Genomic DNA, 25046 nt, shown 5'->3' with positions numbered 1-25046 from the left:
AACCTACGGAACCCTAGCCAGAAACAGCTTCACTGTAAAATGAAATTTCAAAACAAACGTCGGAGTAAATTCCCTTCCCAGTTGTACAGAGGTGGCCTCGGACTTACAGTCTCCCTCAAACTCCGTGGTATCACTCAGGTCCGTGGGCAGGTCTGAGTGGTGCAGTTTGGGTTCTCGAGGAGTGACAAAGATGGGGGGCTCCCCGTCTCCCGACTGGTCATTCTCCTCCAGACAGTCAACTTCCCTCTGAAGGGCCTCCTGTCAACCACACAAAAGGCGGGAACATTCGTGCTAGGCCCAGAAACCTTTTCTTGAGAACAGGCCCAAGGAAGACATGCCAACGAAAGTTGATCAACAAAAGCGATTACTTCTGAGCGTCCTGAATGGAAACTTGATGCTGGTCTAAAACAATGCTTGTTTCTTACTAAAACATTGAATATTTACAAATCATTATTGCAATCTAGATTTGCCACTTTTATGTGCACCATCAACAATATTTTTTCTACACAATGTTTAAGCATGCCACATTGAGATACAAGTTCCCCTCTCGACCAGTGATGCTGACCCAGATGCACGTTCCTAAGCGGAAAAGTTACACCAGGTGAGGCTGGTGAACACAGGATAATGTGAAAATGGCACAAGGTCTGGAACAAGCGAGAATATACACCCAAATTGGAAAAAAATCTGTCCAGGTTAGGAGTTGAAAACAGTCCAGAAAAAGGAGATTCGAACCCTGCATAAGAACATGAATACAACAAACTCTATTCACAATAACCCCTTTTAGAACTAGGCCATAAACTTCCCAGTTTTCACTAAAACCACCAATAAACACTTGTCTATGTCAGAAATGCAAAATCGGATAAAACCAAAAAACATTGGTAAACATCCTTGGTGTCAAAAATACAAAAAATCTATTCGAACCGAAAGAGGCTGATTTCTTGAAATTGTAGTGCCAGCTAGGACTGTTTTTGTCAAAACCCTCCCCTCTTACATTAGCATCACAGTTTTTAATTCGTTTTTTTACCAATAACAACACTTGTTAATGTCTCTACGAAGTAGATTACTGAACTACATCAATATATTAAAAATAAATAAACACTGAAAAACATCAGCCGATCGATTACCCTATAAACAAACACAGGAAAATCTGCGGCCTATTTTTAAACTATTGTTAGAACCCCGCGCGGATACAGTCAAATCTCGTTACAACGAACATCAGATTAACAATTTTTTCAGAATTACGAATATTTCGAAAATCCCCTTCCAAAGGCCTATAGTTTCAATGCAAAAATGTTTCATTACTACGAATTTCAAAATACCGAATAATTCAGAATAACGAATGCAATTTTATCGCTGTCGCATAAGATAAACACCTCATTACTGCGAATTTGCATCCACCGCAAAAAGGGAAGCGAAAAGTTTAGCGGGATGCGGGCGATACTCAGTACGGGTTTCGCCGCTAGGCGGCTTTTATAGTTGACGAGTATCATCATCATCAAACATCGGGGCGCGGGTGGAATGCGCACTTGGCCTAGCCCGAGGAGGCCAAGGAGAGTACCGCTTCTTTGTGTTCTCGGGGAACCGAAGCCTTGGTCGTTGTCGGCCGCCGCAGGTCAGTTTGGCCATTGAACGATTGAACGGACGATGAATTCAGCTGTCGCCCCCAAAAGGAAGCGGAAGCAGTTTTCGTTACAAGAGAAAGTCAGCATTCTTCGGGACATTGATGCAGGAAAAAAGCAGGTCGACATCAGCAAGGATCTTGGAGTGGCGCCGTCGACCATCGCGACCATCTTGAAAGATTGTGCGAAGATTACCAAGCTTCACCGGGGCAGAGCCGTATATGGGGAGAGTTTGGTCAGTCTATGATCTCGCCGCCGTAACGCTGTCCTCCCGAGTGAGCCAATCAGCACGCGGCGCAGCGCGAGAGGCATGAGCGCATGCGCGTGAACTCCCGGCTGCTTCCAGCTGAGCGGGGAGAGCCGCCATTTTCGTTCATGCTCCCGGCAGAATTAATGGGATCGGCATCTAAATCTCGATTATTTCCTTTTATATCGCTGGCTCTGGCAAGAAAATGATATACTGTTATTCCTCGGTGGGTTAAAAAGCTAATAAATGAAGTTTTTCGGCGTATGCCCACAAACTTTTATTCAGGCGAAAAAGAAGCGTAGCAGACGACGCATAGCCTCAGCAGTGCTCTTCTCCGACCAGTCTCCGACAGCGTTGCGAAAAAATGGCGGTCTTCTCCTCTCTGCTCCCTTCTTTCTCTCTCGCTCCTTCGGCACTCTCGTCCCTTTCATTTACTTTTCTCCTCTCCGGCGCCTTCGTCGCCACACCCACTGGCCAAACTCTCCCAATATACGGCTCTGCACCGGGGGTCTCAGCTTGCTCCGAGCAGGAAACGGCTGCGACTTGGTAATTTTCAAGTCGTGGATCAAGCAGTCTTGACGTGGTTCAAGGATGCCCGATTGCAAGATGTGCCAGTGTCGGGCCCACTGCTTCAAGAAAAAGCCCGGGAATTCGCCGTAGTGCTTGAAGTCACCGGTTTTGAAGCAAGTGCTGGATGGCTCTACCGTTTCCGTCAGAGAAACGGAATTACGTGGCAGACGGCCTCTGGAGAAGGAAAGGCGGCGGACGCGGAGGGCGTAGCTGCATGGACGAACGGCCACTTTCAAGAAATCGTCGAGTCGTACTCGGAGGAGGATATTTTCAACGCCGACGAGACCGCGTGCTTTTATCAGCTCCTTCCGGAGAAAACGGTGCATTTTAAGGGCAACAAGTGCAAAGGTGGGAAGAAGTCGAAAGTTCGCATATCCGTGCTGTTTGCCTGTAATGCAACTGGAACGAAGAAATTCAAGCCTCTGGTCATCGGAAAGTATTTAAAGCCTCGCTGCATGAAAAATGTAGTGTCGCTGCCCTGTGACTACCGAGCGAATAGCCGTGCTTGGATGACGCGCTATCTCTTTTCCGAGTGGCTTTTCAACGTTGACAGCCAAATGAGGAAGGAGGACAGGAAAATCCTCATGATCGTAGATAACTGCTCGGCGCATCTTGTGAACGTTCGCTTCACGAATGTGTGTCTGGAGTTCTTGCCCCCGAATTGCACTTCATTGCTGCAGCCTCTGGACCAAGGAATTATCAAGAGCGTCCAAACGGAATTTCGAAGGCGCCTTGTTCAGCGGCTGCTGATTAACCTTCGAATGAACCAGCCAACATCAATAAACGTCAAGCAGGCGGCGGAAATGCTTACCGGATCGTGGTGGAACGTCAAGCCGACCACCATTCAAAACTGCTGGAGGAAGGCAGGTCTACTGAAGACGCCAGCCCATCCGCAAGCTCTCGAGTGCCAGGAAGACGACGACGACGCAAGCGAGTTGTGGGAAGAGGCACAAGGAAAGCTCGCCGTAGCACCTTCGGTGACGTTCGATGATTACGTCCAGTGCGACACGGCAGCGTGGACGGCGGCGGAGCTGACAACCGAGGACATTGTGGGCAGCGTTCGCGAGCCAGAGGATGCCAGCGATGAAGACGCGGAGGTGGAAATCGCTGATCGCCCTGACGACTCTGTCTCAAACTCCGATGTCCTGAGCGCTATCGGGAAGCTGCGCGCCTACCTTGAGGCTTCTACCAGTGTGCCCGAGGCGCTATACAAGAATGTGGACGATGTAGAGTCGTTTGTCTTGCGCCGTTTGTGCTCCACACAGCAAAAAAAGATCACCGATTTCTTCAAATAAATGCTGCGTCTTCAACCGTGTGTATTTATTGGTTGGAGATTACTATCTCCGAGTGTACCGTTGCTATAGAGCTGAGGTAGGCCGTCCCTTCTCTCCAATATAATTATTGGCGCTAATCTACAAGATTTTCACTTTAACGATATTTCAGAATAACGAATGATTTCGGGTGGTCCCTTCAAATTCGTTATATTGAGATTTGACTGTACCAATTTTATTATTTGCATCAGACTAGCATTTACAGACTTTAATCAAAACCCGACCCAGATTTGCAATTTTTACTTTTTATGTCTTAGGTTTGAACAGCGCTTTTGGTGCACATGCACTAATGCAAATTCCACACATCTCATGCCTTCTGCAGTTTTACTGTGGATTCCCATGGACACTAGCAGGTAGGCTGCAAGCCGACACGATAACATTAAAAAAAATTGGCTGCATGTTTGGTCATTCTGTTAAATAGGTATAAATGCGGTAGCTTTAAAGGTGGGTGGTGATCTCAGTTCGGGTGGTGCCTAGGGCAGGAAGACCCTTAGTCTTTCAGTGCTTGGGGTGGGTGGCACTCTTAGTTCAGGTGGTGCCTAGGGCAGGGTTTTGTATGGAAACAAATTATGTCACACCATTGTCTCTTCATGATACTGCACGTGCTTCCTTCAGCACAACACAGACACAAAGCCTTTGTGCTGAATTTTCTGGGTCACCAAGAGAAGGGAAGCCTGCTTTTCTTCCCTTTCCACTCCTCCTCGTTCTGTGCGCTCTTTCTACACCACCTGTTTCTGCTCCTCTCTTTCTTGCCCCTTTTTACCCCTCTTCGCTCAACACACTTTCGCACACCACCTGCTTCTGCTCCTTCCGTTCCTGTGTGCTGGGTCCGTAGCTCAGTCAGCAGCGCACTCAATCTTCCACGCTGGTGACAAGAGCTTAATTCATGGTACCGGTTACCATTTTTTTCCCAAGATTGTTTAGCAGTTACAAACTAACCGACCTACATATTTCGTGCTTGTGCAGCTCCTGAGGTTGGTTGGCCCTATAAGCTACCACTTTAAAATACCCTGGAGAAAACCAATGAAGAGATGAAAAACCAAAATTTATAGGGACAGGTAGACATAAACCTATTTCACACAAACCTGCAGCCAGCTGAATTTCAATATGGCAGCAAATAACGTAAAGGCCACTGAACAGATGAGCGACAGAAGTTATTCCTGGGCACTCACAAAGGGGTTGCAGCCGGGCCCCAATGGCTCCTCGACCCCCACCTTGTCGATGCCGGGCAGGCAGACCAGGCGGGCAGTGCCCCTGGTGCCACGGGGCTCGTCCTCCAAGTAAGGGGGTGCCACATAATCGTCGTCGTCGCTTGTCAGCCCCAGCTCGTCGCCGTAGCTGTAGTGGACCCACTGCCAGAGCTCCTGCGTCGACATGGGCTGGCACAGCCAAGAGAAAGGCCCTCAGGCACGCTATTGCCCTCGATTAACCGTCCTCGAGGACGATATACGACAAGACAGATTAACCGTCCTTGAGGACGATAGACAAGAAGGTCCGAAGCACTCTAAATGGGGCCCTTTAGGAAAGTGCCATACCAGTTTTGACACACTTGCTAGATATTTTTTTTTCTCTTCTGCTAATCTTTTTCAAGATTGTTACAAGATCAGAAACAATATCACACAGGCTGCACTTTCTGCGACAACATAAAACAAAGGTCTAGAAAATTAGCAGTATTGACAACATCAGGTTGGAAAAAGTTCAAATCAATAAAAGACCTTTCCAAAATTCAGTCTGGCTACTTTGATCACTATCATATTTGAGGAATGGCATCTGTGCCATACTAACGGCGGCCTTATAGGGACTGATGAAGAAGGACCTCGAAGATGCTTCTAAGCACATAATGCAAGGCCTATACATTCGAGGGGATAATATGATGCGACACAGAAATCGAACACAAGAGCTTCATAAGTGTTCTTTTCCAACTCAGATTCAGTCAATCTGTGGGCGGCTCACAATTGGCTCTCAAGCTCTTTGGTGTATACAATTTTATCGAGGCATCTATGTGCTTGGAGCTTCGTTCTGACAATGGCTGTATCTTTGTCACCGTTGAAAATGAAAGTGATCAAGAACAGCACAGCTAGTGAACACTTCCTTGCCTGCCGTTGACTTGCAAAAGTGACAGTGCCCGATAAAATACAAGTTCATAAATTCCATTGGTATGGCAAAAATTAAACTGCTGTTATGAGCCACCAGACGGCATTGAATTTCAAAAAGGGTCTATAGTTTGAGGAAATATGTTGTCCTCTGAGGGCTCAATTATCTTGCCCTTACTTTATCGAAGCAAGAAACCATTTTCTACAGTGGATCATACTGCTAAAGAGGCGCAATGCTTCAGAAATTGGACATCAAGGGCTCTAAGCTGGACGGCGGGACCGAGGGACCGGGACGTTGCCACTTGCCATGATTGATCAGCGCTGCATGTGGCACATTCGTCGGCGTTCCCTAGATAGGCGAGCGGCAATGTCCCGGTCCTTTAGTCCCGCCATCCAGCTTAGGAACCCAGGTTCCAAAAAACCAAAGACAAAAAAAGCTAGCGAGCCATTCCAACGAGCACTTAAAATAACAAAGCTCTGCACTCCGCATTGCAGACAGTGACAATCAAGCTGCTTTTTAAGTAGATTCAGTCAGTGTTTGCACTATGGTGGTTTCCTTGGGACACCACTTCCTGTCAAGATAGCATCGTTTAGAGCAGGGGTTCTCAAACTTTTTGGTCTCACGGAACCCCAGGAAGCCTCAAAAACTATCGCAGAACCCCTGCCCCCCCCCCCCCCCCCCCCCTCCCCCCCATATTTGCCGACCGAGAAGCAACAGATGCACAATTGTAGGCAAATTTGCTTGTGTTGCTTCCCATATATCCCCACCATATCAATCGCGATGTCAGTACAAAGTGAGATGTAGGCGCTTTGCATGGTCCTGCCGTGCAGCCTGCGGCGTAGGGGGTTTGAGGGGAGGGGGTTGCAATTTGGGTGTTCACGGAACCAATGAGACCAGCTCGTGGAACCCCTGTGTTCCCCGGAACCCAGTTTGAAAACCCCTGGTTTAGAGCACTGGGGCCGGGAGGGCTCGACCGTTAGGCCAGCTCGAATCAAGCGGGAGGCTTTTTAATGGAAGCTTCAACGGTCTCTGCACCTACGGAAGGGTGTGTGCATGCGGTATTATGGCTTTTCCATACCCTCACCTGCTCCATGAGTGCATTCTGCCAGATGCGGAAGAGCATCAGGTAGGTCTTGTCCCTGGCCCCAAAGGACGTGAAGAAGTGCTTCTCGTGGTCTGTGCACACTTGCACTGCATTCGGGATCACTCGGGCAGTCTTCTCCTTGGTCATGCTCGTCACGTCCCGGCAGCGGATCACCACCTGCAGTCACCGGCTCTCATTGCACGTCCCTCAGTCCTGAAGCGTGCACCCACTGCCCAGAGTTTTCAATTATGACAAACTTATGGTGTTTGGCTCAAGTACATGTGTGTCAACTTTGGGGGTTTCAGTTCTGGAAAGTTTGCCGAAGCTGCTATATAGGTTGTCTCGAGCAAGTCGCTCACATGTTGGTACTGCTATAAAGTAATAGCTCAGCCTTTACAGTCTTCATGACTCATTAATCCAGGACCACAACGCAAACATTATCCGAGAAATGCCGAGCTTTCTAGATGTAATCCTGTTTCATGCAGCATAATATACTTGCCACAATTTCACCATTGATCTGAATTAAGGGGTGTCCAAACGGGATACTTCAGAATGCGTAAAGGGACACATCTGCGCCAAATGAGGTTGAAGTTGAAGTCTGGTCGCCCGTCTTCTACTTGGAGGTCACCCTGGCAACCACCACAGCTTTCTTCCTGGCCTCCTCCGCTTTTTTGTGACGACGGTGCCTGTCTATCTGTTCTGCCGCGCCCTTGCATTGTTCCCTTTCCAGTTTTTGGGGTTACACTTGAAAAGCAGCAGAGGCCTTGAGCGATTGACTGACAGCCAACAGAGCGTGCATGTGTGGTTATCCGGACCCACGTGATGAGCATACTCTAGGCCTCCGTGAAGGTCACAAGCGTATTTTGGCGGAAGGAAGCTTTCCCCCCGGCAAAAAAAAAAAACGGACAGAAGCGGAACGCAGTACTTTATATGGTGGAGAAGTGTCGCTTCACGCGTTCTTTAAGTGTCCTGTTTGAACAGCCATTTACTTGATTTCTTTTGCCAACATACCCTCAAAGTATGTAAACTATGTAAGTACTGATTAACAAAACATTAAAAAAATATTACTATTGGAAAGGCTAAATGAAACTAGATCCACACAAGTCTCTGTGAAAAACTACTTTTGCTGCGATATTGGTTTCAGATTTGTTGTCTTTTGTTAGCATATTTACTGAAGAACTGCAGATAATTACTGTCTAGATCGGTTATAACGAAGTCAACTGAAATTTGAAATCACTTCTCTGTATCTGCTTCTTCGTCATATCTGGACTCCGAAAGAGTAACACACACAAAAAAAAGGATAATGCGGGCCGTTATGGGCACATGTCTATCGTGCCTGCAGAAAACAGTCAAGGCTTCCCTGCAAGCCCTTTGCAAGATCGGAGCCACTTCTTGTTAACTGCGAAAAGCTCCGATCAGAAGATGATGCTGCGAGCTACATATGGACCGTGTCGAGTCGACAGCTGCAACGGCCACCGCGGAGGACACCGACGGCGGATAGCGTCCTTTACATTTACTATGCGCACTTCGTCGAGGATGGCGGAACGCTTTTGTTTCAAGGAGATTGCCCTCATCTTCCCCGTCGAGGTGCTGGGACTCGCCATCATTGAGTGGCGATGAGTAGCCGAATCGGTGCTTGAGGGAAGCTAGACCGCTAGACTTTCACGCAGAAAGCGACCAAAGCGACTAGTGACGCCGGCGCGGAACACGAAGTAAACAAAGAAGCAGGCATGGCACCGAGTTCGCGCTCAAGTTCGTGTTTCGCCCTTATAGACCACACCAACTAGCGATGCCGGCACAGAACATGGTGCAAACAGAAGCGCGCACGGCACCGGGTTTGCACTCAAGCTTAAGTTCATATTTCGTCAGTATAGAGAGCCCAGATTTGAAAGAGGGGGCAACTGCGCCATTAGGGTCACATAGTTTATGGACCATGTTTGCACAAGCTGCATACTGCAAGGAGTCGAAAGCATTCACCGCCTGCAAATGTGTTCGCCTTTCCGCCCGATTTCCTTGCCACGCTGGCCACGAGAAAACCAAATGTTGTGGCAATCTGCAAAGGATACATCCGCCATTATATTGCAAATGCTCTCCATGGTTGGAGTTGCTCCCTCGCTTATATCCGAGCTCTCTTCGTCGTCTCCGTCGTTGGTAGATTGTCACTAGCGCTCCGAACATCGGCGCGCCACGACGGCTTCTCCACGTGCAATGCAGAGAAGCCGCTTCCCAGATAAGGGGAGGGGAACAGACAACGACGCAGCACGTCTGCGGTCCGTTCTGGGTGGCTGCTCGGCTGCGGCAGCAAAGCACGGCAGTCTGCCACTTGGTAAACTTAACGAATTTTAGTATCTTTTAAATTATCCCAAAATTTCTCTTTGCGTTATCCGCGGGAGCTGCTCAAATTCCTTCGATTAAAACAGACACAAATACATTGATAGTATGCAAATGGCAATGGGAAATCCTGATTGCTTCGCTATAGCCACTATTTCGTTATAACTGACTTCGTTATAAACGGTCATGACAGTATATCTCAATCTACATTTATTTAGATAGAGCAAATGAGCCTTAAAACTTTATGCAAGGTCATCTGCCAATGCTTTCTACTCTGAAGCATGTGAGCTGAACTAAAGATCTGTTCACACAATGCATTTTTTAGGCGCGCAACAGTTTCGCGAAACTCAAGTTTCGCGAAATGTGTTTGTTTACACGTAGCGCTCTACGTGCAACAACAATGACGTTTAGACTCGCGAAAATAGTTTGGGTGTTGACCATAAAGTGGCGCTTCAGTTGAAAGCCAACATCATCATCATCACCATTAGCCATTCAGCGTCGTGTTCTCCATCTCCCGCCACATTCTAAGAGTCAAAACGCAGGCAAGCTCTTAGAATGTGGCGGCATTGGCGGCCACATTCTAAGAGCTCGCCTGCAGAGGCATTGGCGGCGCCCTCAGAGTGATTGACAAAACTCAGTAAAGTTTCAGCAAAAGCTCGCTCCAGAAGCGAGGTGTGCGCGCAACTTTTTTTAGATGCACGCGTCCTTTTCAGACTTGTTCAGACGGCGCAACCATTCGCGCCGTAAGATGCGCGAGAAAAATGCATCGTGTGAACGGGCCTTAACATTTTACTACACAGAGAGAGTGTGTTTATTTATTTTATTGTCGTAGTTATGTTCCTCTTCTTTCTCCTGCCCAATAAGATTCAATATTGTGTCTCAGAGTACAACACAACGGCACTTTCCATACTGAACTAAAAAATCCACGGCAACAGAATGCAAGGTGGAACCAAAAAGAAAAATATAAAAAGGACTTACATTGGTTTCCCACCTGAAGATATTGGCATAAAAGCAAATAAAGTTTTGAGTGACGTACAGGCGCCCATGGACCAGAATGTCCCTCTGAAGAGCACATGAGTAATCTGTAACGAAAGAAAGGCATAACAACAATTTAGGATGATTCAATCAACACTATAGTGCTAAACAATTGAACTCTTCTGCTAATGTGCACACTCAAGAGTATGCACACTAGCAGATATTTTGTTCTTCAACAACTGCTTTCCAATCGTCTCCTATCTCAAGCCTAAAGAGCATTTTTTCAAAACCCCTCTCATCAACAAGCAGGTGGGCATCTGTACCTAACATAGATACACATATAATTTCATTGCAGTAAAGAGGAGAAAGTCCCCATGAAGTGCACTGCAAAAGACTGAGAAGGGCCCTCACACTGCTAGTAAACATACAAATACTGCTGGTACCATCAACTGAAAATCTTACATACAGCACAGCTCCTACCTTAAGTTGCAACAAAATCCAATCGGAACAAACTTTGCCACAATAAAAATTACATTTCTTAAACAAAGAGATTCTCACAAGCTGTCCCTTGCAAACAATAGGAAACAATTAGATGGTTTTTGATAACACCTCGTAATCAATGATGTTGTTTTAAAGGGGCTGTAAAATGGTCAGTGGTTGGCAAAACAGGATGAACCTTCTCTCCCTCATGAATTACATCATCATCATAACCTTCTCATAATGCTCTATATGCCTCAAGTGGCGCCATGGCTACAAGAATTCTTCCTTTTGTTCTCTCGCTATCCCAACTGAATGGATAATCCACCATGAAGATATTGAACTAATCACACTTTTTTTGGAAGGCTTTCCAAGCTATACACTTTGATGTCACCTTTCCTTCATTTGGTTTAATTTTGGTGCATCTACCTCCGCAACATTCCAAATCAGACTCTGAACAAAGGCACTTCACAGAGCTTCTTTACTGGAGGATGAGCTCTCATCCTCCGAATTAAATTCTGAGCTGAATTCGACAGCCACCACCGCCAGAACACCTGACACACAAAGCAACCATTTCACCATATCATGTGTATCACGTACACTGGGGCCATCTCGTGAATATCCCGCGCACAAAGTATGTAATTTAGAAAACTATATATACTACTAGCCCGAGCAAGGTGAAATTGCGTGTGAACACAATAACTTAGTTCCCCAAAAACATTACAAACCAGCACCTCTCAGGGAGCACGCAATTTCACATTTAGGTGGAAACTTTCAAATGTGCAAACACTGCCATTCATGTATGGCAACGACCGTCAAAGGGTTAAATGGTGTCAGCCCTATCAGCTATAGAGCCTGGAAGTCTGGGGCTGCACCTACCTACGATGAGCCTCTCTGTTTCAGGCAGGTCCCTGAAGAGCTTCTTGAAGTCTTCACTCCTCGACTTGTATGTGGGGTTCAGCATCTGCGCCAGGGGACCAGAGGACTGTTAGAGCAAAGAAAAAAGGTGCTCAATCTTTAGAGAGGCTACTTGATTTGGACAGCAGCCCGATCCCACCTTCCCCAGTACCAGGTTAGTTGCCGGCTTGAGATGACAGGGAGAAGTATAAGTTGTGTGAGTGATTATTGGGTCCTGGGACTCGGATGCACAGCCCTGTAGGCCTCTGTAGTACAAGCTTGCCGTTGCCTTTATATAACTCGCCTGAGCCAATACAGATCACTAGCACTCCCTCGCTTCATTTAACAAGGATGGGATATTAGAAAGCTGGGTGAGAAGAAGCCATGTTAGTACTCTTTGCACGTGTATGTGTCAGGCCACCGCTCGGTATTTATTTCTAAGGATGGAGACCTGACAGACAAAACAAAGAATTCAAATTATTTTTGTTACAAACGTGCTAACCTCTTTGTCCAAAAATATTTTTCTAATTTGCACCTCCACATGTTGAGTACCCATCCCAAGTTTCCACGGTCTGTGCAACCTGTGTGCATTGTAGATATCTTAGTATGCCAGCTACGCTTTATGATTAAACCTATTAATAGGATAATGTAGTGGTTTTGTTTACAAGACGAGGTCACAAATATTGGCCCAATAGCAGCTAGCATCAGAAGTGAAATATAGAATAACCCTGTGTTGTTTCTTCAGTCTCGTAGCATCAAAACTGTTCCTATCACTAATCCCCTTCCTTATTCACAATTCCTGCAACTTAAAGCAAGTGCACTGTTAAGGTAAAATGGAGGAAGAAAGCATTTGACTTAATCATTCTGCATGTAAAACATCTTAAATTTCTTACGTAGCAACGTCGAATTAACAATCAATATAAAAGAAAAATTCTTTTTCGATGACAAGAACCTTGAACTAGTCAGTGCCTAAGAGTGATGTGGTGGCACCCTAAAAAATAATTACTGCAATCAAAATTGTTTTCTTTCATCAGATCGATTCACTGATTTGGTAAAAGTTTGATTTTTGGTTTACATATTTTGAGGGCACAAAATTTCACAAGGTGGAAGGCGCTTCAAGAACACGCAAGCCTTTTCGTAGAGTGGCAAGCTATTGTAAAAGAACCAAGTATTGTCTTCTGGAAGGACGTCAAAGTGCGGATAAGGGTATACGTTGGCTCTGTCTAATGAACTTTGAACGTCATTCTTGAGTTCAAGTTTCAAAGAAGCAATTTTACAAACCTAATGCCTGCTGCATCAGGTTTGTAAAATTTCGTAGCACAAGTAATTTTAGGATACAAACGACTTGTGACCACCACCACTTTGGCCGTGATGACCGCCACCAGCCCAAGGAAAAGTGAAGAAGCTATATCTTATCACCTGAGATAGAGGAAACGTTGGGGCTGCCCACAATCAGGTTGCCATGCCCCAGTTCTACAGGATCAGCAGGATCATATGTCTACAGCAAACATTCTCTAGTGTTAGCAAATGAAAGCGTGATTTTGGCAGTTATGTCGAGGACTCTCTGGATTGTGAAGGTGAAATGTGTCCCCACTACAATCTGGCAAGAAATGTCGGAGAAAGCGTGGAATAAAGTTGTTGACATAGGCCTGCGTTACAACTTATGACTTGGGTATAATACTTCAGATATTATTAAAAAGGAACCTACACAGAGTTACACACAATCATATGAATGTGTGTGTGCGATGTGCGCTTATGCTGAACGAAACAGAAAGTCTTGATACTGTTTTTGCAATGGGGAAATTTAGCATGACCAATATTTTGAGAGTAGTAGGTAACGTGAGAAAATGAGGACTTCGCATAATTTACCGCAATGTCCCGAAAGGTAACCCACCCCTATTTTTGGCACGATTTGCTATTTTTTTTTCAAAAAACACCGAAAGCTCACTTCTAGTAATTGCAGGGCCCTGGCCAATGGTGAACTCGGCAGAAATAATGTTACTTAGCCATGGCAGGAGATAAGCGAACGTAGCTGATTGGGAAGGACAGTCATCTTTGGTTCATAGCCCCTCCCTGCAACTACAAGTTTCGCAGGTCACAAAATCTAAAACTGGCATTCTTTCAACCTTTTTTCCTTGCACACCGAAAGCCGGCCCGCTCCTTATTTTCGCCTGATCTGCTTTCAATTTTAGGTGGGCTATCTGTCGGGTTATTGCAGTAGTCTATGGCGGTGCAACCATGGACTTGAATGACTCTCATTGTGCCATCATGACAACATTTGGAAGTATGAGTAATAACATCCTAATTGGCTGATGTTCTAAATGCCTAGGGTTCTGATATTATTTCTGATACACAAATTAAAAATGCATGGTTTCAAAGCACTCCTTTACTTTACTCTTTTGGTGAAGCAATGTTTGTGGTAATCTTTACTTTACAAATCTACTCCTGTCAATGGGTTTCCAAACAGGTTTCGGACAAGAACATTTTCATCTCGCAGACAAAGAAAATTGCAAACCATTAAGCAGCTTTCACGTCCTTGCTCATCCGTTATCTTACTGTGGCTCTGCTGAACTGTGATTATTTAGTTGATCTTAATAAAGAAGCACGTGAAACTATGTTGCCTACAAAAACCAGGCAGCGAAAGCAGACAGCCGTGGGGAAAAGATTCTCTTTCTGTGTTGCTGCTACACGGCATTGCTTTCACAAAAGCTGCGAATAGATAAAAAAAAAAAAAAAGAAACACGCCGAATGCAATTAAGGTTGCTTATGTGTAAGAATGCAAAAGCGTTATAGTCCAAAGGTGACATCCCACTCCCTCACTGCGCAGGCGCGGCGGCCCCGCCGGCTTCTCGGCTTCCTTGACAAAACATCTATGTTGCTGTGCTTTTCTTTGTGTTTTATTTCTGACGCATGTCTGCTTTGACCTTGAGTGGTGCGTAGGTGCGGCATCCCAGCTGGCTTCACAGCTTCCGTGACAAAGCATCTGCGTTGTTGTGCTTTTCTTTATGTTTTATTGCTGAGGCGTGTCTGCTTTGACCTTGATGAAATATTTTTATGGCTATCTTTCGGGAACAACGCCGACGCCTTTTCCCATACTGGGGCATATAAAGGTTTCACCTTAAAACCCAACCAAACAATCTCCCTCTACTGGGAGGCCGATGCATTTTTAGCACTCACATTGTACCAGGATGAAGTTTTCTTCTTCTTCTCCAGGAGCTTGGAGGACTTGTCACTCTTGTTCAGGGGATCCGAGCGGTCGAAACTGCGGCACATGGGGTCCAACCGCTCCTTGGGTCCCCCCATGGGGTCCGGGCTCGGCCTCAGGACCACCACTGCGCCGTCTGTGCTGGCCGGGGCCTGTACAAGTTCCCTTTGAGCTCAGTCGCTCGTCGAACACCGAGAAACACTGAGCCACAGGTGGCACAAGTAACTATCATGCTGTAGAGCCGTAAAGCGCAGCACTGTAGACTGCACAGCAATTATTCTCCAACCATATCCATGTGCCAGAAAGAACTCCGAGTCACCCCAGTTATGATCACTTTCTATGTCAGCACACATTACTTTACTGTTTGAAAAAGGCTCCAGACCATAGTCACAATACAAGGTGATTCTAAGTTATCGTTGTGGTTTCCATGGCCTATAACTAGGGTTCCGTGTTTTCGTACACATCCGAAAAAATTTTAAGAACACTCGCCGGTAAAATGTTTCTCAGTTCAAATTTATCAGAAAAACTCAAAATTTCGAGTTCACAGTGGCAAAATAAATTACAAACAAAATTTAGAAACGCACAGGGTCAGTGGTTTTAAGGAAGGGGCACTTTAGTTTCCTTTGAAATCTTGGACTACTGACAATTTGTGTGCTTTTCAGAGGAAGAAGGGGTAGTATTTTTGGAACAGTGATAGCTATAAAACCATATATTTCAATGGAGTGGGAGGTCAGCTGGGCTTCCATGCTTCCCAGGGACTACATCCAAGAGTTTCATTATTTCAAAGTAGCGACTGGTATTGAGGCAACACTTCTTTGCAATATTCATTGTGGGATAGTTAGTATTGAAAATGGCAAAGCACCAAAGCCAAATGCAGATGCAGATATATCATACTATACAGGTGAGTTCTAATTAATTTAGAGTATCTTTAAGTCTGTCTTTTCTTTTTTACTTTGAATTTTGAAAAACTGAAAAAAGAGTAAAATTAAACCTTGAATTTCAGAGAATTGGAAATCTAACAAAAATAAACTCCAATAAACCCTGATTTTTCAGCGGAAAATAAACTCAGAAAAAACACCCTCCAAATTTCACAAGAAATAAACTCAGAAAACACAGAATCCTGCCTATAACTAGAGTTCTGTGTTCTCGTTCGGTGAGTACCAATTAAACCCGAACTGGCTTTATAAAAAAAATCAGGTAACCCCCCCCCCCCCCCCCCCCCATAAAAAAAAAAAAAAAAATTGGGGCTGTTTTTGACAAAGAAATACTTGAGCTTCATGAAAGGGATCTTTATCTACAACTTTATTTTGCGCTGAATAAGAACGCTGCCCACACTGAACTGTCCAGGAGGCTGCCTCTTTGTTTAGGGAACCACATTGCTTATCACGTTCCCTTGTCTTATCAGTACCCTGGCATTTTTCAAGTACTTGGGTCCCTGGTCACGGTCACGTGCATGTTCTCAAGAGCTTGGGCACGACCATATCCCGTTTTCTTCCACATTGTTACCCGATAAATGGCAATTGTTTGTTCTTTTTCTGCCACTGCATTTACACTAAAAATACCACATCAGTGAGAAAAGGTAAAACCAGAAGAAACATTCACAATTAAAAAAAACAAAGCAAAACAAAAAAACGGAATCCTATTTATAATTTTTAAACCGGAAGCAACAAAATATGAAAGAATACAAAAGAAACTCAACAAGCTTTACTTAGCAATACTGCATTTGCCTCATTATTGCATGTATGAAAATATGATGTCGTATTCTAAAGGGCCGACTGCTCGAGAGAAAGCAATTGGTGCACCTTGGTCTCTCGGAGCAAAGTTTGTTATCAAATGCAGTGTCCTTATGAAACTCTTTAGTGAAAAGATCCACCCTTAGATAATGCTATCTGACACTGAATAAAAAGCAATTTCAAGAAACTGGTAGTGTTGAGCAGTAACAGGAAGACAGAGCACTTTGCAGAAAAGAGTTGATTGAATTAAAAAGAAATTTCAAAAAGCCCCAAAAAATTAACTAGACAGGCTTCTTTGCAATTAGGAGGTGATAAAGCTCTTTCAGTTACACTTGTGGATTCCATAAGCATTTTATCTTGTTGTTTCCAGTTTGAAAATTATAGCTCACAGAAATCCCAACAATCATTCCAATTCACCTTATATGCCTAGACATGCATATAACAAAAATAAAATTAAAAAAGATAAAGCAAAAAGAAGCTTTATTTTCAGTAACATTGGAGGGTAAGAATTAGCAATAAAAAAAGTCAGCAATGGCAATGAAAAGAGTTTATTGCCCAAGCAAAATGGGATGGATGAACAGTGCAAGTTTGCCTAAGCTCAGAGATGGCAGTGCCATTACTTTCTCTTAACCCCAACATAAAACATGTCTTGCCATGCATCTGTTTTTGAATAGAAAAAGGTAAGGCAAAATACTTCACTAAAAGCAAAGATTCTCATTAGAACAATGGCTGATATTCTGACATCCATTACAAGACCCCCTTTTCAAGTTTTTCAAACCAGCCTTTGCTACTTTTGTGTTCCGTTTCTTTTCTAGATAAGCATTTTCAGCCACATCACAAATAAACTCAAAAAAGTTCAAAATACCCCACCTACAGCAAAGCCTTTTTATGCAGGACAGATAAACTGCAGGTGGGACCGGACATTTTATTGAATGCTCACTGAATGCCATTTCATCGAAGCCGTTTAAAACCATTTCATTGAATGCTGTTTCATTGAATGGTTTATTCAAAGTAAAATAGCTTTCAGAAATTCAAGTATGCAACAATGAACTCACGTGACATTTTTCATACCCTCATTGTTGCGAAGTGTAATGTTTTTATAATTTCTGATTTATCACTTCTATCCTTTTAATTTTTTTTTTTTTTTCTTGCGTTTGCAAAGATGATTATATTTTGTCGGGTTTTTGGGCTGATGAATGTTTCAATGAAGATTCCAAAGATTACAGAGTCCGCGTGCATATTTTGCGCTTGGTTGGTTTGATCGAAGATAGTACATGCACAGAAGGATGACAAATGTCGTGACATTGCATTTATTGCGCTCCTCGTTTGGGCTCCATTGGTCATAGCCTCGGCTGCACTTTGGATTGTGGCGAAACGAAATATAGGTGGCCTTTCTTTGCTATACTATAAAAGCGATAGAAAAAAAAACAACTAATGGAATGACTTGACAAACTGATTGCCCTCTTTCTAGCTCACCTCGAAAGTCATACTTGACCTTGAAGACCGAAACTATGTTTAGAACCTCTTTGAATCGGTAGTTATGCGCAGTAGTTTCCCAGTCAGAGGCTTTTGTTTAACAGTTCGTCTTTACAAGATGGCATAGAATTCAAGGTAAAACAGACGCGGGTCCGTGGGTGTGCGTAGCTATCGTCATTGCCTATACACGAAGCCAGCAACCAACACGTATCCTAGGGCGATTTTGAAGCAGTGGTCCCTATGCTGTCTCTAGATTATCGACGTGCCTGCCCTCTCTTTAGGTGCATGCGGGGTGTGATGGGTCCTGCTGCTCTCTCGACTGGTCCCTCTTGCCACTCAAACACAGACAGTTTGGATGGTGCAATGTACTTCTAGGCAAGTGTGACTCCAGATCCACAGTCACTGAACTGTTGATAACAGCACTATGCATGTGAATCTTCGGTTCACACTGAAGGTTGGCACAGTGCACTGTTGTTTGGTGTACAAACAGTTCACTGCGTAGCGGGCATTCAATTTCTTGGCATCATCCTTGGCATCCTGAGTTAAACCACTGGCGGTGTCTTCACTGATCGAACGTCCTCAAGTTCAGCGATAAGCATGGCTACACTTAGTTTTTTTTTCCTTTGAGCAAATTAAAGATAATCAAAACAAAATATGGGCTACAAGGAAAGTGTCACCCTTTAATTAAACAAACGCCACGAGAGTTCAAAAGCACAGAAAAGGAATGGGCGATAAAACATAAGGGTTGTCATCAACCGACAAAAGACCCCTGTAGGAATTGTACCAAAATGAGTTGCTGGGCGAGTTGGTTAGACATATTGACTTAAACAGCGCAAATAAGATAAGGAAGGAAGAGACACCAGGAAGGAAAGAGCGCTGACTTACAACTGAGGTTTTAATGAAGAGGTAGTAAAAGGGAAGAAAGATGTAAACGGGGTCCAGAGGAGAGAAACACTGTACAAAGCCCATTGTAGAAGAAAGGAATTGAACCAAAATGAGTTGCTGGGCAAGTTGATTAACTTGTAGGAAGGCGCCCTATACATTTTCATAACATACCACACTTAAAAAACTAGCGATAAAAATATTAAATGAAACGGCCGTCAGCAGCTCAATGAAACGGCGTTCAATGAAACAGCGTTCAATGAAACGGCGTTCAATAAAACGGCGTTCAATGAAACGGCGTTCAATGAAACGGCGTTAGATGAAATGGCATTAAATGAAACGGCGTTCAATGAAATGGCATTCAATGAAACGGTGTTCAATGAAACGGTGTTGAATGAAACGGTGTTCAATGAAACGGCGTTCTATGAAACGGCACTCAGTGAAACGGCATTTGATGAAATATCCTTTTTTTTTCTATGAAACGGCGTTCAATAAAACAGCTTTTGATGAAACGGCGTTCAATGAAATGTCCTGGAACCAACTGCAGGGTCATCGTCTCAACTTTGCGCAAGACTATTGCGACAGGTATCAAACCTCAATCTTATTATATATTCAAATGTCACAAAATAGTCTGCTTGGTTCTTCACAAAAGCTATAGAAGTTACTAACCTTACTTGCATTCTTTTGGGAACCTACAATCTACAATTTCTTTTCTCTTTAACAAGTGCCAGTGCTCCTCTTCCAAAGCAATCCCAATCACATGGCTGGGTCAAGGAACTGGCAGATAACTATGAGTGGATGATAATCTTCTCCGCTCTACTGCAATCACCAGCGAACAGATAGGCAGCCTCATACACTAGCAGAGCTGTTCCAACTGCAGAATGATAAGAAGAAAAACGTCCTTGAAAGACAGCACTTAACTAAGATATTGATGACAAAAAAGCATGGCTAAAACTGGAAGGACCCAGACGTTTGTTTGAACAATCGCTACCTTACACGAAGTAGCTGTACCGGTCTGCATAAACGAAGTGTAATCATAGGGCACTTTGATCAGATTTGATATAAATAAGATATGAGCAATGGCCACCCTATAGAAACTGCATGCTTGAGACAAAAGTTTAGGGCGCAAACAAGCTGTTGGTGGTTAAACATCTGACTACTCTGAGACTTGGACGAGAAAGGACCAACCAACACAAAGTCTCAATCTTAAGACTTTGTTTGTCCCTTCTCGTTCTAGTCTCTGGGTTTTTAGTCAAATGCTCAAGACACTTCTTTTTGTAAGAGCAGATCTCAAAGATACTGAGTCTCAAATAAATAAAGGAAAATCATGTTTTCTATTTAATGTTGAAGATGACCTTTCTGATTTTTTTTTTCTTTTTCTTTCTGAACTAGTAGAAAGAAAGCAGTTTCATTGCAAAGACAGTGTGCTTCATTTTCTTTTTTTTTTTCTATCTTGATAGACATTTTTAATTTTGACAACCTTGTGATTGCCACCATGCTTAGTACTTTGCCATAAATTGTAATAGAATTTGAAAAGGTCCTATTAAACTGTAATCACATTGTTGATGCCTATAATTTTGCATTTATTTAGTAAAGAATGAGGTGATCAACATAAATATCTAGTTAAAAATTCAACTGCAGTATGCTAATTAAGAAACAGCTCATACATTTAAAATGATGATTATTCAGAACAAACCTCAGAAATCAAAAAGGACGACACAATCACAACTCCTACTTACTTAATGTGAGAAAAATCAATCATCTCAAGTGCTTCAGGTCAAGATTTTGGCACGAGTGTTCAAAATATTATAAATGAATTTCCAAGTGCTCTATGTAAATTTGGTCAGAACTATAAACTTCTAATCTGCATTACAATAATGCAAATCCGAATTAAAAAAAAAAAAAAAAAAGCTTCAGTGGAAGACAAAGAAAAAAAGAAGAAAAGAGTTTAAGGTTGTCCTTCTTCAAAAACATTATAGAGGAAATGCTTAAAAAAAAAATTTCAAATTGAAGAAAGGTGTCCAATAAGTCAAACTGGTGTTGCCATTCTTGTGGGGGATATTTGAAAAGGGTGTTTCATGGTGAGGAGTCCATCCCTCTGGGTTGGAGGAAGGACAAATTTGTTGTGGTGATGATTACAAAGAAGGAAGTTGGAGGGAGTTTAAGTTGACAGGAAGGGCGAGAGGGGGGAGGGGGGGGGGGCTGTTGACCCTGAATCCCAAAGGAAATGGCTGGGACTGGAAACAAACAGTGGAGCTTAATGATGGTTTGAAGGGATTGAAAAAAAAATGAAAAACAAACGATCCTTAGCAGTGGTTGCGTTGATGTGGTGCTAAGCTATTGTGTACATTTGATGCAATCTCAAAGTCTGCTTTCTCGGGAATAAAGGAAAAAAAAAAGATGGAAGAAAGGAGTAAAGAAAAAGAAGCAAGATATACGACACTTGGAAGTCTTTGCATTATCTCGTATCTGGAAAACTGCTTTGTGCCTAAACAAGAAATTATCAACACTCTTACAAGCTTCTGTAGACACTCTTTGAAAACACAGAAAATTAAGTTATCGTGTAAACAGCTTCAAACGACAAACCCCACAATCATTTACTGGCTCAAATGCAAATGCCACCCCTTTTCCCCATTTTTTTTTCTCCAAATTGTGCAGATTGACAATAACCTGACAAGACAGGAAAAAAAAAATAAACACTAATTTTTATGCAGGAAGTACTTTCCTGCACAGTAGTTATTTCCCTGCTGTTTCTTACCCAAAAACCAAATACAATTAAAGCTTTTGTGATCACGTTACATAAGCTTTTGTGATCACAAAGTTTTCAGAGTTGAGGTCGGGCGAGGACTGTAACCAACACAGAAGATGTGGAAAGGTGTACTCCAAGTCGGCTCTTTTGTGCAATGCGAGTAAAGCTAGCACGACTTAAATGGGGCTGAGGCTCCACACTACTGAGTAAAAAGGAGAAGGTGGTTGAGGGGGGCCTCAGCTCTCTCGCTCTTTCCCCGTCAAGAAAAAGTATGTAGAAAGAAGCTTTGCACACTCTTTTTCTTTTATTCTGCTGCTTAGATCTATCTACATTCATTCAGTGAAAGGTTAAGAATGCAGTAGAAGCTCTGCCTGCAGCACTTGCTCGCTGTCTTCTGCCAGGCTGAACATGCGCCAAAGAGTCATCGAAGGCAAGAAGCTTGTGCAGAGAATTTACTGAGCCTTTGATATGTCACTGACTACAGAGTACTGGGAGAGTTGCAACTGCTTCATGGTATGTTATAATTAGGGTTCCGCGTTTTCAGAGTTACTTTTTTTTTTCAACATAGTTTTTTTTTTTTTTTTTTTTTTGAATTTAGTGTTTTTTGTGTAAATTGCTTATAACTTAAAGGGAAACTTTGCTTCATTCTTTTTTTTTAAACAATGCAGTTGTTTTCAGTATCACCTAGGAAGACCACACGTCAAATATTATGACGTAGTTCTGTCTAAAACCTTAAATGGTCTGGCAAGCTTTGCAACTTGCCAAGTTGCCGAAATTGGCTGACTATAGAGCAAACAAATTGAGGCGCAACCAACAGCGCAGTCAAGGCTACGGCATAGCCATAGCTAACATTGAGCTAAACATCATCACCATTGCCTGCCCTTTTGCTTGTTTTTACTTCTCCGGGCAAGCATAACGGGTGACGTCAGCAATGTTTCTTCTCTGCGCTTAGCAATGTCCCCATGATTGGCATTACGCCAATCACGTGGACACCGCTGAGCGCACTGTGCGTCTACACAGTGCGCTTCTTGGGAGCCACCGCGCCGCATTCCCGCCGCCTCCCACATCACAACCACCATTGTCGTCTCAACCTTTGTGATTAGTCTCTCGGAGTTTCGTCCACACTATGAATACCACGTGTGCAGACTGATGCTGCAGTTGTGCAGACATCGTCGAATGTCGTAGACACCAAAACGTGGTGAAGAGCATGGTGCAGATGCACCGTGCTCTTCACCAATCCCGTCCATCATTGTGTAGAAAATCACGTGAAATTTCAAGCCACGTGATCGAAACTGAATCTTCGGACGGAGCCGAAGTTTCAGTTTGGCTCCGTCTGTTTCTGCTTGTGTTTAAAATTAGATTGAAAAATACATATCCCATTTTTCGCGAAGCAAATGACGTAGTGTCTTGTACTAGGGCTTTTTAATGCAAAATCACTAATTATTCCGAAATTTTCGGAATTGAGCGGAGTTGCCTTTTAACCAACTTACACACAAAAAAAAAAACATTGAATCTGCAAGAAAAAATTAACCCTGAAAAAAAAAAAAAATTCTCAAATTTGAAAAAGAAATAAACTCCTAGTTACAATGATTGCTGATGCTGACTCACTATTATAGCATATGACAAAACCCCTTAAGTAAAGGGAACTTTAATTTACTCTGCCACAGCACAAGGCACAATCTCCTTACTTAAAAGACAGCCTTTCAGTAAAGCGTTTTTCACTGAAAGTCAGCACTGGTGACTTGCATAAATGTAGAATGGGTGAAAGCAAACATGCTTGCAGGCTAAATTAACAACTTTGTGCAAACTCTCGCACAAAAAAATTAACGGCTTAAACAGCTTGACAAAGACAGAACTTGACAAGGAGGAAGGCGTAACTATTTCTAGGCTTAGTGGGGCAAGGTGTTGCCCAACACAAAGCGTTGGTCACTGACGTCTATCCATCCATCCACACAGTGGGTTCCTTTTAACACTAGTGCAATGCTTCCAGCAACATAAGAGTTGATCAGTGGCCAAATCGTGTTTGCAGTTAACCAGGTTTATGGGAAAGAAAGAAAATCATCTGGTTGAAACCAGCACAAAGCATCTTCTCTTTGTCCCAGGGGGCAGGGGGTTTGGGGGTCTATGGTTGTTTATGCTACCAAAGGGAAGAAGAAAACGTTTTGCGAAGAACCGTCCGGAAAATTGGAAGTGTCGGGTGGCACTTCGTCGGCCTTCTTCCGGGACCCGGTGCACCGCCGTCTCATCTGGCATGAACGCTGTACTAGTAAGCTCGGAGGAACATTTCGGTGCACCAACAGGCATCCAGCCACCGCAAAGGGACAGACCTGAGAGCGACCTCCGGAAGAGTCAGAGGCCCGGTCCAGCGAGCCCTGGCTCTCCGCAAGCCCAAGCAGGAACTGGGGTGGCTGGACCCCGTCCTGGACCTCGGACGAGCTGCTCCGCCATGATGAGCCCAGGGACGGCTCGGAGCCTGAGCACAGGCCCAGGACCGGGGGTCCGCCCCCGACGGGTGCAGAGCTCGCCTCGCTGGGCACACCCAGCTGGGGACTCTGGCTGGGGCTGGAAGGCGTGGGGCTCGGGCACCTGCACACGGGGGCCGGGGCTCAGCATGGCCCAATGGGGGGGGAGGGGGGAGCTGGGCTTGACGGTAGAGAGTGAGAGGGACCGTAGGCCCAGGTGAAACAGGTCTACTGCCCTCTTCACTCCATTCCACTCCCACGCAAAATGAAGCTGAGGCAAAAAGGAGTTGAGTAAAAATTAAGCTACAACAAGAATGGGGGAGTGATAAAAAAAATGGGGCTGTAACAAAAAATAATGGGGCTGTAACAAAAAAAAAATGGGGCCATAACAAAAAAATGGGGTGGTGACAAGAAAGTTATACAAGGTTGATCATGCTGACAAAGAAGGGTAACACGAAATGTATGACAGGCCTCCCAAGAAAATATGCATGGCATGCAAGTGTAAGGCACTTGGCTCACAATCAAGGTGTCAAGTTCAAATACTGCTGCAGAACCAAAATATTTTTATATGGTTCCCTATGGGTGTTAACGCTTTTCGGTGTCGTCACAGCCGAAAGTTTTAACCGAACGTTACAGAATGCCCTGGAAATCAGCTCATAAAACATATTCTGTGTTAAAAATGGGACTATGACAAAGATGGGGCAAAAAGTAGCTGGGGAAGTGTGGGGCAGAGTAAAATGGGCCTAGAGAACAATACGCTTGAGGGGCACAGGTTCACGGTACTGTTTTATCGAAACTTGCTTATATGTTTTGCAGGCAAATAGAATTGCTTCTTTCTCCGGCAACCAAACCTTCGTAATAACTACATCGTGCAGCGTATGAGCTATTCACCAAGCCTGCTTTTTCTTGAGATG

The 25046-nt window shown here is 44.0% G+C and overlaps 1 protein-coding gene across 3 annotated transcripts in view; it reads right to left on the bottom strand.

The window, feature by feature from the left end:
- LOC8042160 (protein Aster-B) overlaps positions 1-25046 on the bottom strand; it is a 121786-nt gene that overhangs the window by 30712 nt on the left and 66028 nt on the right. For 2 of the 3 annotated variants that reach the window (XM_040502836.2, XM_040502838.2), the window contains 7 exons: positions 23998-24256; positions 14803-14982; positions 11608-11692; positions 10255-10358; positions 6946-7122; positions 4940-5146; positions 108-258 (listed from right to left, as the gene is read on the bottom strand). In XM_040502836.2, coding sequence (XP_040358770.1) covers positions 108-258; positions 4940-5146; positions 6946-7122; positions 10255-10358; positions 11608-11692; positions 14803-14982; positions 23998-24256 — 1163 coding nt within the window. Of the gene's footprint in view, positions 1-107; positions 259-4939; positions 5147-6939; positions 7123-10254; positions 10359-11607; positions 11693-14802; positions 14983-23997; positions 24257-25046 lie in introns of all 3 variants that reach the window. The other variant, XM_040502837.1, reaches the window with a different exon arrangement.

Source organism: Ixodes scapularis, unplaced genomic scaffold, assembly GCF_016920785.2.
Source record: "Ixodes scapularis isolate PalLabHiFi unplaced genomic scaffold, ASM1692078v2 PGA_scaffold0__279_contigs__length_252992795, whole genome shotgun sequence".
Lineage (NCBI taxonomy): Eukaryota > Metazoa > Arthropoda > Arachnida > Ixodida > Ixodidae > Ixodes > Ixodes scapularis.
The sequence above is the reverse complement of the archived record's forward strand: the minus strand, read 5'-3'. Positions and strand labels throughout refer to the sequence as shown.